The 15,093-nt window shown below is 37.3% G+C and overlaps 1 protein-coding gene across 4 annotated transcripts in view; it reads left to right on the forward strand.

The window, feature by feature from the left end:
• LOC132905004 (uncharacterized) overlaps positions 1-15,093 on the forward strand; it is a 173,346-nt gene that overhangs the window by 120,588 nt on the left and 37,665 nt on the right. The window contains exon 3 of one of the 4 annotated variants that reach the window (XM_060955894.1): positions 11,953-12,000. The exons of the other annotated variants lie outside the window; for them this stretch is intronic. Coding sequence (XP_060811877.1) covers positions 11,953-12,000 — 48 coding nt within the window. The remainder of the gene's footprint in view (positions 1-11,952; positions 12,001-15,093) is intronic. 4 annotated transcript variants of the gene reach the window in all.

A 15,093-nucleotide genomic window follows, 5' to 3' on the forward strand; every position in this document is an offset into this window, starting at 1 on the left:
TTGCAACGTTGGAGGATTCGTAACTTTACGTTGTATCTTCGACGAATCACAGTGTTTCTATAGAATTTGATAGTAAGCTGATTTTAAGAAAGTTTGCCAAATTACACGTTCGTAGTTTGATGTGAGAACGTTGGCGAAACATCGTCGCGAATTTTTACAGATAAGATGTGCATAAATGCTTTGTCAAATAGTTACAACAGGAGTATGAATACGCAAAGCTAAGCATAGTTAAGCTGTTCGCCCTTATCAATGCAAATTTGATATCGATATTCCATTGAATTTATCAGACAGAATTTCACGGCGAGTTTGTCTCATTTCTTCACGCGCGCTTTTCATTCTGCGACTAATTTAGAAAACACAACGAAATGGAAAGAAAACCGTAGTACAGTAGAATCATGCAAACAGATACTAAACGAACATGTCAATTTCTCATGTCAACAAAGGTCAATTTTAACGAATTCAGTGGAACTAAATTGCGAATTAAAATTTTCTCAGTTTCACAGTAGCTAAGACACAGATGATCAATCAACCTAATTAAAAAGCAATAAGAAATTAGATTGTACAACGAAAAAACGAGCAATGTCAAAGGGAAAGATATAAGAAACGAGAATATCTCGGGGCTCGTAAACATTGAAAATGACGCGGAATAAAATGAAGATTTCAAATGATCTTCTATTTTAACAGATGAGAAAATACCAAGTTGTGACATTGGCGAAAATCAAATTTTCTTTCCTGAGAAATACTAAAACTTGTCCTTCCCCTTTTTCCCGTCGACCCTTCGTTTCACATCAACGCGTACCACGAACATTACGCGTTCTGTCTTGCCCTGTGTTAAACTAAGACAAAGAATATCGACGTACATATATTTTTATCACAACTTTGTCACGATACGTTTATGGTCTTTTTGCTACATGACATTTCAGTTCTATTTTTACGTGTAGAATAACCGTACACCAAACTGCACGAGTATCCTGTACATATTTGTATTCGTAAAAACGTAAATTTGCATAGAAATTCGTAGAACAATCGTCGTTGACTGAACGTGAAAACGATTTGTTATTGAACCATCAGCTTCACCACCTGATGACTCGTTTATATGGCGTCTAAATACTCGAGATTCGATTATTCGAGCGATCGCGCGAGTCCCATAGCGTTGTGAGGCGAACAGGCAAAGAATAAACGTGGTTATGGCCTATGAAATTTCGCGTGGTCGAGCAGCTTGTTTCACGGGATAACAGCCGACGACGAAACCGACATTGCACCGGTCTCTGCCCGTAAATTCGCATGGTCCACTGTTACAATTTCGCGGGGACGTTAAGCGTCGCTGCCACACCACCGTCGTGGAAATATCGTGAACCGCGTGAACGAGGACACGACTGCAAGCTCGTGGTGTGCTTCCATAGCGATCTAACTATTTACTTTTATCTAACAATTAACGCTGCGACTTTTAATTGTGAATATCAATCGGCAACTGCAACTTATTTTCATCGTACTTGGACTGGCAAGTTTTTAAGTGTCAGATTTTAAATGCTACAATGATGTGTAAATAATAATATTCACACTAGAACTACCGATAGTTAACACAAAGCTATTTCTACCAAAACAAAATATAGCATGCGGGTGGCTACCCCCAGCGGGGTACCATCTTCGTGTTTGCTATGTTATATCCTTTATTTTTTTTTTATTTTGTTTTTTTTTACAATTTGTCCTTTTGGACATTTGGTAAAGTGTTATATCTTATTGGTGAAAAAAAAAAAAATAAAATAAAAATAAATATAGCATGTGAGTGGCTACCCCCAGCGGAGTGCCAGCTTCGTTTTTTCTAAGTTATATCTTTTATGTGCTGGCTTCTAATTGTTCGAGAAAAATGAAACATTGCGCGACAAATGACAGAAATGAAAATTTCAAGCGGATTATTCTAGCAGATTTTTTAATTCCGCTATTAAACAGCTTCTTGCTGTAATTGGATAGTTGTGAAAGTCGAAGATTCTACGTTCATAGTTGGAGAAACCAAAGCGAAAACTCACCTAGAATCCCAACTAATGGCTGGATTCTCGTTTACGGTTAAAAAAACATTGGAAATTCTCGAACAAATTACGGGGACAAAAATCTAAGATACATTACGTTAAGGAATTTTTTAATTCCACTGTTAAATAACGCTAACTTCTGTAGTTACTCGTACGAACCACCAGAATTAATTACTCGATTCCCATCGTTGCGTAGATAAGGAAATTGCAGTGTTTAATTACGCGTAAGTCCCTTTGTTAATCGTCTTGCAAGCTATGGTGTGACTCGTGCGCATGCCGATGCGGGAATGTCGAGAAAAACGAAAAGGAGGCGGTTCTCGTTTCCCGGTACGATCGTCTCTTACTATCAGACCGTGTGTTTTGTGGGAAAATTAAAAGCGTAAAAACGCAGAGAATGTGCACGATGTGCGAAAGTAAATCAAACACCCGACCTACAGTATTCGTTGTAATATCTAGTAAGTGAAATTAATTTCTGCCTTTGCTCTGTCTTTTTAATAACGTTTATAAAAAGAGAGTCGTTTACGAACGACAACGTTCGTTATGACGTTGAACATTCTCGGATCCGCTACCATTCACCTACAATATTTTTTTTTTTTTTTTTATTTTATTTTGGTTATTTTACAATTTGTCCTTGCGGACATTTGGTAAAGTGTTATATCTTGTTGGTGAAGAAAAAAAAAATATAAATAAAAAATAATATAGCATGTGGGCGGCTACCCCCAGCGGGGTACCAGCTTCGTTTTTTTTCTAAGTTATATCTTTTATGAGGTCTATTGGGTACCTACAATATCATCGACAGATTGAGAATTGCGAAAGAAAAAGGACACAGACGCAGAGTAACATCTCATCTTGTTATCTCGCAGACAACGTTCCGCAAATAGGCGAATATTATTTCTTCGTAATTTTTGAGAATAACGCGAATGGAAAAAAGTTTTTTTTTTATTTGGAAGTAACTTACAATGAATTCTCGTTGAGAATTATAAGTAAATTATTCTGGCGTGGTACTGTAACACGAATAATAAATGATTATCGTCTGTTGACTCTGCGAATGGAAAATGAACACGCAAATGGTGAAAATCGCAGACTCTCTGTACAACGTATGAAAATGAGAATTGCAGAACAAGGAGTAAAAGACAGAGTAAAGTCCTGGGAGAAAACGTCGAGTAAGAAATTTTGTAAAAGTAGGCGAAAACATCGCAAGAAGACTAAAAAGGAAACACCCAATAGACCTCATAAAAGATATAACCTAGTAAACACGAAGATGGCACCCCGCTGGGGGTAGCCACCCACATGCTATATTTTATTTTTATTTTTTTATTCCCTAATAACTAGGATATAATACTTTACCAAATGTCCTTCAGGACAAATTGTAAAAAACCAAAATAAACTAGGCGAATATTATATCGTAATTTTTCAAGCCAACAAAATGGAACGCGTGTCTTTCACGAAGAACGTGTTTCCTTCTCGAGTTCCGCGTTCCCTTTAACGTCTACCTCTGTTCAAAAAGATTGGAAATTCCAGACCAAGAAGGTCACTCTAGGACAGAACGAAATTCTCGCGGCAGACTGCGAGTCGCAATGGTTACAAACCTGAACACGAGTCGAGGCAGAGATTAGGTGAAATGGACGCGTAGGAAGCCGGAGGTATCTCAGCGTGAGGATCCACTGGACAATCGGTGGACGAGCGAGAGGATAGAAGGGAAGAAGAGAAATGAAAGCGAGAGAGAAAGAGAAGGATCGGTAGGCGCCTGGTCGTTTCGCTTCATAACGACCTTCGAGCGTTGTCGGTGTTGCTTTTCCCGACCCTTCGAGGCGAAAGAGAGTCGTCGACTACTTGTCCTACAATGAGGACCGCCGCCACGCCAGGAGGTGGTCCCTGACCGGAATAACGAGCCGAGAAAGACGGAGGCACGGGGCCCGCGGTGTCCTTCGGGCCGCTTGGCTTTCGTCGCGGACTTCGAGGGGCCGGTAACGACCCTTGAAATCGTTTGCACCCCGGCGTGGGAGGAATTTAGGGTTGCGGCTCTTTCTAATTCTCTTTTCCTGCAATTTACATCTACTCGTTGTCGCTTCTTGGTTTTTGACTTTCTCTTCTTACTTTGTTTCTTTCTGTTTTGTCTTTCGTACAGTTTCACGGTCGTTCTCTGCGAAGTCTGATTTTTGTGGAATATCTTTAGTACGCGTGATGCTTTGTACTCTGTGTAGTATAAAATACAGCACTGCGATGTAAATTACAGACTCGAACACATTTTCTGTATTATTTCCTCGATACTTGCGAGAAACCACTCGTGTTTGAACGCGTTGAGCGAAATTCTGATCGTAAAAGACAAATCGAACGCTATGGAATACCTGACGTTACGTGGCGAATTGTAGTTTTTCGTAATTGAAATGGAAATCGAAACGGGAATTTTTCAACCTGACAATGCTGATGTTCGTACAGCTTCCGCTATGAAAAAGTGGGTTCAAGATTTCGTAGTAGAATTATTACCATGACCAGTATCGATAGGAACCCGATCGAGAACGCGTTGGAAGTTCTGGCGAGCAAAGTTTACGATCGCTAGGAGCCACCTGTAGAAAATATTATTAAACTTCGAAGATAAATAAAATCGTGGGCTGATATTCATAATGGAACTTTAAATAAGTTAGGGTATAGTATATCTAACAAGTTAATTTGAAAGAAGAAAATTTGTCGCATCTTTATTCATGTTTCGTATTATAATATGAAATGATATAAGCGACTTTCTCGAGTTCTGTTTTATTAACATTATCTAAATTTATCTAAAATCTCTTTATTCTAAAATTAGAATTATTATTAGAAAATTTGTGGCATCTTCACTCTTGTTTCGTATTATGATATGAAACGATATAAGCGACTTTCTCAAGTTTTGTTTTATTAACATTATCTAAATTTATGTAAAATCTTTTTATTCTAAAATTAGAATTATTATTAGAAAAGTTTTTTTGTATTAACATTATCTAAATTTATCTAAAATCTCTTTATTCTAAAATTAGAATTATTGTTAGAAAATTTATCGCATCTTCGTTCTTGTTTCGTATTATGATATGAAACGATATAAGCGATTTTCTCGAGTTTTGTTTTATTAACATTATCTAAATTTATCTCAAATCTCTTTATTCTAAAATTAGAATTATTATTAGAAAATTTGTCGCATCTTCACTCTTGTTTCGTATTATAATATGAAACGATATAAGCGACTTTCTCAAGTTTTGTTTTATTAACATTATCTAAATTTATCTCAAATCTCTTTATTCTAAAATTAGAATTATTATTAGAAAATTTGTCGCATCTTCACTCTTGTTTCGTATTATAATATGAAACGATATAAGCGACTTTCTCGAGTTTTGTTTTGTTAACATTATTTAAATTTATCTAAAATCTCTTTATTCTAAAATTAAAATTATTATTAGAAAATTTGTCGCATCTTCACTCTTGTTTCGTATTATAATATTTTTTTTTTTATTTTATTTTGGTTTTTTACAATTTGTCCTTATGGACATTTGGTAAAGTGTTATATCTTATTGATGAAAAAAGAAATAAAATAAAAATAAATATAGCATGTGGGTGACTACTCCCAGCGGGGTGCCAGCTTCGTTTTTTCTAAGTTATATCTTTTATGATCGTATTATAATATAAAACGATATAAGCGATTTTCTCAAGTTCTGTTTTATTAACATTATCTAAATTTATCTAAAATCTCTTTATTCTAAAATTAGAATTATTATTAGAAAATAAAAATTCATTATCTAAAATTAGGATTGTCTTTATAATTATTCACGACACTGTGTAATGCATACATGTGATTGGTAACGCATATTATCGTACACAGCGTACACGACGCTGTTTCTTATAGCGCAGAATGTATCCTCCACGTTATACGTAAGTCCATTGTACGTTCATACTATGAAATTCATATATTTCCATAGGTTTCAGCTTTCTTTTCCTCGCTATTGTCAGAATTAGTTGGTGCTGTACGTCACAATAACCTACGTAAAGTCTTATGGAAACGTGGACTGGCTTCTTAAAAGAGAAAAGGGAATTGTCGTAGCATGTGTTTTAAATGGCATCTATTTCAATGGAAGATCGTGGCCCTTCGAGCAGGTAGATCCAGGGTCAAGGCCAGACTACATTATCGAAATTAACAGCAATTAGTGGCTGCTTGCTTTCTGCAATCACCTATTTAATTTTATTATCGATTTATTCAAAGTCCATTCTAATCGTATTGTAAATTGTACGCCTAACGCTTAAAAGTTGAAGGTTTTCAAATTTTTTAATCGTAGTCGTCATACATGTGTAATTAATACGGAAAATACATATAGAACGTCGATTATCCGATGTGGTGACCGGGTCCACTTCGAATAATACGGAAAGTTGTATCAGCGTTCTTAAATCGTAGAATAAAATCGTAGAAAGGGTTTAATTAATTATTTGATCGGTCAGAAGTTTGATTAACTTTGCTGTCGCGGTACTTGACTATCTACGCTTTCGTACTGGTCGTGTTAAAATGTCGAAGAAAAAAGTTGAAAGCGTCTCGGATGATACGAAAGTTGGGTTAAACGGGAGTCGGATAACCGAGACTACGACGCTGTGCTATTATCTGTTCGAAAATTCCATTCGTAGTACGTATGCCTAAATAAACTTTGAAATTTTCTCGAAAAGCTGTTGTCGTGGTATTTCTAAAGAGAAAAAAGAAGAAGAAGAAAAAAAAGAAGAGTCGCTACGAAGTCCATGATTACTCAACCCCCGACTCTAATTATGACAGCAAAGGGACCGTGCAATGGAAAGGTTGCTCGTGACTCGTGGCCTTACTACCTTCTCGTTCGCTAGCACCACCTCCTCTTTTATCTTTTTCCTACCGCTTCTCGCTCATCTTTCATCTTCGTCGGTTCTTAAGTTGCCCTTCGACTTGGCTGTAGTGGCCACCGAGAAAGACTAGCAGAGATTTATGTTCCCCGCCATGTTGACCCTTTCCTCGCTCGACTTTACGAGTCTTTAACCCCTTTGGGTGTTGCCCTCTTCCATCACGAGCAGGGAAGTCGGCTTCACGCTGTTTCCAAGCAATTTCTTGGGAATACTACACGCATACATCGATGATATCGATGTTCAAGCAGGTTTTATTAGTCGTGTTCAACTTTTACGCTCGGCGTCTTCGAACACTTCGTTAACAGCTTTCATGTCGCCGTCGATATCGATTAGCAAATCTCTAATTTTTCAGTTTGAAATTTTTCTTCGGGCATTTCAAGCTGAAAGTTGTATGAAATATCGATATACTTATTGAAAATTGGTAATACGTATTAATTAAATATTATGGTCTTAATGTGTTCGTATTCTCCAGCAAACATAGTATGGCTTCTCTAGCTATACAGCTTTGTATTATTATTCTTGTAAAATGTCTTTTAAATTCTTTGCTGAACATTCCTGCAAGTAGAAGCTGCTAAATTTGATAGAGATACATGCTTACGAAGACATATTTTCAAAAAGGAACAAATAATCTTGTAATCTGGAAATTCACATAAAAGATATAACTTAGAAAAAAACGAAGCTGGCACCCCGCTGGGGGTAGCTACCCACATGCTATATTTATTTTTATTTTATTTTTTTTCACCAATAAGATATAACACTTTACCAAATGTCCACAAGGACAAATTGTAAAATAACCAAAATAAAATAAAAAAAAAAAACAAAAAAAAGAATCTGGAAATTCTAAACGATTACGTTTAATTAATATAGCACATATATAGATAGTTTTCAGACTTGGTAGGTTTCAATCTTCTAAAATATTAATTTTAAAAAAGAAAACTCGTTGGAAAAATTTTATAGCAGGAAAAGCATCAATTTCTTCCTAAGAATATAAAATGTTACATCGATCTCTTCAGAGAAACATCGAACAAAATAATGCTCGATCGCTATCGATCCGAGGAATAATTTTTAAACTACATTCGCCTTTCCATGAAACTTCCTCGATGTTGAAAGAACACACGAAATACTTTCTCCGGGCAGGAACTAATAGTTAGAAGATATAATCTTTTGGTTGTTACCAATAGGGAGACAAGAATGGACCCCTATTTGACTCGTATAATAGTCGGTAGAGAAATTTATTTAATTTGTAAGTCTTAAGTTCGAAAGAACTAATTTCTGCGATCTTTACAATTTAAGGAAAGTTTCATGATTTTTGAAAGTTCATCTGCTTGTAAATACCGCAGAAAGGATTTTATTGTTCGAATGAATCTTCAGAAGTTCGTGGTAAGTAGACAAATCTAAGGGAAGCTTCATGGTTTTTGAAAGTTGATCTGCTTAGAAACACTATAGAAAGAATTTTAGCGCTGAAAGATCTAATTTCAAAAGTAAAAGACACAAATAACTTAACCGTTCCATTCGATTTTCCTTAATAAATTCTCTCGTTCGACGCAAGTTGGCAGAAAATTCTGGCAAAGCTCTTCGCGAGGGATGCATACCTATCCCTTGTTCGTGCGTTTAGATGACACTATCAGGCCGATTCGCACGAGTGCGCGCGCGCACGAAGATGTTTCACGTGCTGGAACATGCAGCGCACTGTTCATCCTCTTATCTGGAATCTTTCGTGAACAAAACGGCTGGCTACGGCAACCAGCTAACATTTTGCATGCACGTGCATTCTTACGCGATTGCAGAAATTTTTAACTCCAGCCTCTCGCTGTGTTCACTTTTAAATCGTTCGTTGTACGTGCGCTATGGCAGTCGCCGGGCAATTCCCGCAGCAAGTAAATAGCTCGAAGCGTACAATTTTTTTCATTACAGGTTCGGCTAAACTAACGAATTTTTTAGAATAATTACAATTTTTAGTCAAATTTTAAGAAGAATCGTTGTGTATATAGTGGCGAGCATATAAACAGGTTCGACTAACTTTGTATTGTTCGCATTTTGTCAAGTGCCATAACCGTGGAATTGGAAATCTTCGCTTCGAACAATAGTTCGAAATTAAGCAAACTTGAACTTCGTTCAAGCAACTTCCTATTTATACGCCTGGCATTGTACTTGATTACTGTGATACATGATTTAATCGTTGATTGGTATTGCTAGATCACCGAGTCAGATCGCTTACTCTTAAGAGCGAATTAAATTTCGGGGAAATGTACCATAGATGTTGTCATAGAACGAGACTGAAACTAAAAAAGTGAAGTTCTTCTGGGGATACTTTTATTATTAATTTCGGGAAAATGTACCATAGACGTTGTCATAGAATGAGACTGAAACTAAAAAAGTGAAGTTCTTCTGGGGCTACTTTTATTTCTGTTCTATTCTCGTTCTATACGCAAGGAACGATTGAAGATATAAAATTCAGGTACGCGTGTTAGCTTATGTAACGCTATGAAAATGAAATTTTAAGTTAGTACGTGGCGTACATAATAATTTCGGACGTGGACATTAAGGATATTTCATTCGCGATTTTCGCTATTCATTTTTCTCATACGATCGTCCCGTACGCCTCTATCTCATGACTAACAAGCAGAATGGTCATGCTTGTCCCGTAGAATGTGGTTCTCGCGAGAGAGCAAGTGTCGGCGACAGCATGGCAAGCAACAGTTTGCAGACGATAAATCACAATCCCCGAGCGTGTCGAACGAACTATCGGTTCTAGAAACGGTACTTCGATCGATCCGTGCGTCGCGAATTCAGTGTCATCGACTCGACGTGGCGGGCTGCGAAATCGTGCGTTCGAACCACATGACTTCGTACACGAGAACACGATCCTAGTGCAATTGACACGGTCTGGGAATTTTGTTCACGGATAATACCGATCGTACAGTTTCATAAAATTCCACCTTGCAAAATTAAAATTTAAATAAATTCTTCTATCGTCCACGAACTTTTGCAATTAAACCTTTCAACGATAAAATTCTTTTTACGGTACTTGCAAGTAGATAAACTTCCGAAAACCATTAAACTTCACTCACAGCATAAAAATTAGTTCTTTTGAAATCTCTTTAAAATCTCCAATGTAAGTAAATCTTTCTAGTTTCCGTAAACTTTTGAAATTAGATCTTTCAGCGCTAAAATTCTTTCTATAGTGTTTATAAGCAGATCAAAAACCATGAAGCTTCCCTTAGATTTGTCTACTTACCACGAACTTCTGAAGATTCATTCGAACAATAAAATCCTTTCTGCGGTATTTACAAGCAGATGAACTTTCAAAAATCATGAAACTTTCCTTACATTGTAAAGATCGCAGAAATTAGTTCTTTCGAACTTAAGACTTGCAAATTAAATAAATTTCTCTACCGTCGACGAAATTCTAAAATTACTCTTTTCGACGCTAAGATCTTTTCTCCGATATTCACCGGCAGATAAATTTCCAAAAGCCGTAAAATTCCTCTTATACGTCGTAAAAATCCTTCGAAAATTACTCCTTTGATTTGCCTAAAATCTCGAACTAATTACTTCTCTTCACTTTTCTAATTCAAAAGGAACTTTTTACCCACGAAATTCTAAAATTGCTCTTTTCAGCGCTAAAATCTTTTCTCCGATATTCACCGGCAGATAAATTTCCAAAAGCCGCAAAATTCCTCTTATACGTCGTAAAAATCCTTCGAAAATTACTCCTTTGATTCGCCTAAAATCTCTAACTAATTACTTCTCTTCACTTTTCTAATTCAAAAGGAACTTTTTACCCACGAAATTCTAAAATTGCTCTTTTCAGCGCTAAAATCTTTTCTCCGATATTCACCGGCAGATAAATTTCCAAAAGCCGCAAAATTCCTCTTATACGTCGTAAAAATCCTTCGAAAATTACTCCTTTGATTCGCCTAAAATCTCTAACTAATTACTTCTCTTCACTTTTCCAATTCAAAAGGAACTTTTTACCCACGAAATTCTAAAATTACTCTTATCATCGCTAAAGCACTATTTTGCAAATTGATAAAATAAAAGAGAAATTCTGAAAAACCATAAAAATCCTACCGTTTCCCTAATTAATCCCTAAAATTACTCCTTTGAAAATGAACATTTCCGACGAAACAAAAGTTCTGCTTTCTTCAAAGCTGTGAAATTACTCTCCTCCACATTAAAATACGTACTTTCCGCAATATTCAGAAGCAGGTTTGGGGTCGCGGCGGCGAAAGCGCGCGTCCCGAAAATACGAGTCGGCCGCGCTTTTTATTATTCATAAACCCATCGGGTCCCGCCGGTGAGAGAACATTTTCGACTCGGTGTACGAGTCGGCTATCGTCACGTACACGCGTCCATACACTGTCGAGGTGATCGCGAGCATTGCTCGTGGAGACACGCGTGCGTGCTCGCGTGCACAAACGGGACAACGGTGTTCAATTGCAATACGTACAGTGGCTGGCGAAAGTATTCGCACACTTGTCGTCGTCGACATTTTTTATACACATGTTGCGTGTGTTACTCTAAACGTTTTCAAAATTCGTTGATACGCTAATGATATTCAACTATCACGATTACATTGATAAAACTGGAAATATGTGCGAGATATTTAAACAGGCGATCGTTTACAATATTAACCAGTTAATTGTTGCGAAAACTCTCTTTGGAAAATGTGTACTTAAAAAAATGTGTTGCAAAAAAAAATATAATGTAGAATATAATGTAAAATATAATATATATAATGTAGAATTAAGTTGCAATGTAACGACTGCTTTGTTTTTTATTTTTATTACTCACAGGTCTCGTCGTAGCACAAAGTATCGTCCTTTCTTCGTGACGAGTATACTCGTCAGAGACAGCAAATTTGTTAATAAGTTTCAATGTTTAGTGGAACCATCTTTAACATTTACCTATTATGTATATGCTGAAGATGAGTATTCGTATTCTATATAGTGATATTCTAGGAAATATAAGTTTAGGAAATATTTTGCAACTTCTATACGATTCGTTGGTATTTATTTAATTTTTGTCTTTCGGTTTTCAGTGGCTTCCGGTTGTCAAGATTAGGAATTTTGGTAAGGCCGACTATTCAGTAAGTCTTCACGATACTTATTTCTATCTATCACTCATTTACTTAATTGTTAATTCTAATTATCTTAAATCTATCTTATTCTACTGCTATTGTCTCTTGCTTTGGTACCGTGCAATTTCTATAGGTATTTTTATATTAATTAGATCAGATTGAAATTTTGTCAGCATAATGTTTGTAGTCGCGTCTCGTTACAGTGTTAATCAAGTATTAAAATGTTTTATATAACACGCACGATATCCAGGTAAACATTTTCTGTGGTAAAAAGTGTGCGAATACCTTTTTGCCAGCCACTGTAAGTGTGCCTCCCAGATGGAAAATGAGATAAGTGCACGTGCAATGCGCATACGAAATGCGATATTAATTGGTAGTTTATGGTATGATCGATCGAGGTGAAAAAGTACGAATGGTGATAATTGATGAATTATGACATAATTGATCAATACGACTCGGTAAATGCGAAAGTTTAGATTAACTCTTTGAGCGACCGTCAATTGGAGAAACTGTTTTTGTTTCAGGTTTTACGTAGTTGTTATAAATACTACGCGTTAGGAATAAATAGATGCTATAAATAATTTTATCCGATATTTTCCACGCGATATTTAATTACGTATAATTCTTCAAAAAAAAAAAAAAAAAAAAAAAAAGCAATAAAAGTGAAAAATAGCAATTTATACCTGCATTTATCACAGTACTATAACATAACTTTGTTCCACTGTAATTCCTCCGAAAAACAATAAAATAGAAAGGGAGCAAAGTGTTCAAAATTCATTCGTTTACTCCTGATGTTCGCTTCGACACTATATAAGTAACTCATCTCTTAAAATGAAATCCTGGAAAGCGCAAATAAGAAAGGAAACGAGCGAATCTTCAAAATTCACTCGTTCGTGCCTACCATGATCTAATTACAATTTCTCAAGGGAACAATGCTAGAGAAAAGTAGCGAGACCTGCAAAGTTTATTCATTCATGCGTCCATTTCCTCACAGTCGTACCTCCGACACCGCAAACCTCATCGTACGCACATCGGGGAAAAAAACCTGCTACAAAAAAAAAAAAAGAAAAAAAGAACACTGCATCCCATTTCATTGGTGCAAACAAGGCAGCCTATTTCATCGCAAAAAAGCAAGCGAAAAGGTAGTACTACCAAGGGATGTAACCGACAAAAACCGCGTCGAACCTCGTGTACATGCTCGCGAGGCAAAGGAGCAAGAAGACACGGTTGAAAAAAAGACCAGGAACACTTTCATAGACCCGCGAGGAAACGCGAACGGGTCGTGAAAAAAGGTAGCAAAAAACGAGCGAACCTCGCGATGTAGTTGGCCGTGTGTAAGACGAGGATAGATACACTCGCGAGCCTCGTCTAGAGACAGTGCTACTCGGGATTATGGTTGAAGAAAGACGGAGCTAGTATCTCGGATCTCTTCGAAAGGAGGGAACCGGCTGGACGGGAGTGGAACACCATGGGTACGACCCTCGTTCCCGAACGAGCACGCTGGAACGAGGATAGAGAGGTTCCACGAGGGTGTCGTGGAGATGTTGGAGAGAGAAGAAATTTGCTGATGGAAAAGGATAGACGAATAGATACTATATCTTGGCGCAGAGCTTTGCTTGGTAGTATAGAGACTTGGTTCTATTGGCGTGTTCTATTTTCTGTTTGAAGTTTCTGATGATTGGCAAGGATACAGTAGTACTGTAATGTAATTGTTAATTATTTGTTATATATATATTTATTTACTTATTTATGTACCTTTATCTCTTTATTAAGCCAGTGCATATGGAACGTATCCGTCAGATGAAATTTAATCGCATAGTTTCTTCCAAAGATTATGTGCAGTGGACCCTCGTACAATGCGTTCCCCTATAACGCACATTTGTATAACGTCACATTCACAGCCGACATAGAATACATACAGGAGGTTCGTATATTATCGTACACAGCGTATATGACACAGCTGTTTCCTATAACGCGGAACAGATAGCCCACGTAATGCGGGGTTCCGTTGTACTTAATCAGAGTAGTGTGCGCATAATCAATTGATTCCATTATTCCAAATATGCGAGAGTTGTCAATTCTTTTATGCCAATGAACTAACCTACGAATGGGATCCCTTGCTTTACACTTATTTCCGCTCCACTACAACTTTCCCCCTTTTTCTTCTCCTATCTTATCCCTTTAAATGTTTAACGTTCTGCCATAAAGCTAGAAACGGGGTCACGCTTTTTCAAACGTCGCGCTGGCAATCTAAGGTTTCCTTCACGATGATTGAAAGATTTGCAGTAATAACATACTGCAAATATTTAAGTCGTATTTATTGGAAAATGAAGGAAGATACGCGTAGAATTAAAAAAAAAAACCTGTCAAATTACTGCGAAAAGGAAAGTGCCACCTTATTGTAGCATCCCTTTCGTTCAACTCACTTCGTCGTAGCTTCGGATAGAGCCGATGTAACATATTCAAGGAATACATTAAAATTCGAGTAATTCAATAATTCAACAACGACATCTTAAAAGTGGGGGAAGGGAATTTTACTCGTAAGGAAGGCTCGGACAGCGCTGTCTCATTCGACGTTACGTGCGAGAGAAAGAAAGCGAAAGGTGAACAAGAAAGAGGAAGACAGATAGAGTGGAACTCGAGGTTGGAACTCAAGCGCGAAACGGAGGTGGCGGACGATATTGTTGGATGAAGCGAGAAGGTAAAAGACGAGAGTAGGATGGAAACGGAGGTCGGAGCGTTTTATGGGTGTGCGGTGAGGTCGAGAAGGAGGCACGACGAGCGCGTGAGGGATCGTTCAGCTCGGGAGGGGCCTGGAAGAGGGGCCAGGGGATCCTTATCGGGTTCTAGGATCGCGAGGCTCGCACGTACGGCAACCGCAACCACCGGGGAACGATGAGGAGAGACGGAGCAGAATTTTTGAACACAGTACCCGCTCGTTTTTGTCCTCGATTCGAACTTTCTATAGCCAATTTTAGCCCTTTCAGCGCTTATAGCCCATACGGGCTACTCTAGAATCGCGAAAACGAACTCTCTTGCATAATGATTTTTATTAACTAATAATTAGACTACGGATTTTTTTGGATCTTCTAAAAGCAATTC

Source organism: Bombus pascuorum, chromosome 3 (genome assembly GCF_905332965.1).
Source record: "Bombus pascuorum chromosome 3, iyBomPasc1.1, whole genome shotgun sequence".
Classification (NCBI taxonomy): Eukaryota; Metazoa; Arthropoda; class Insecta; order Hymenoptera; family Apidae; genus Bombus; species Bombus pascuorum.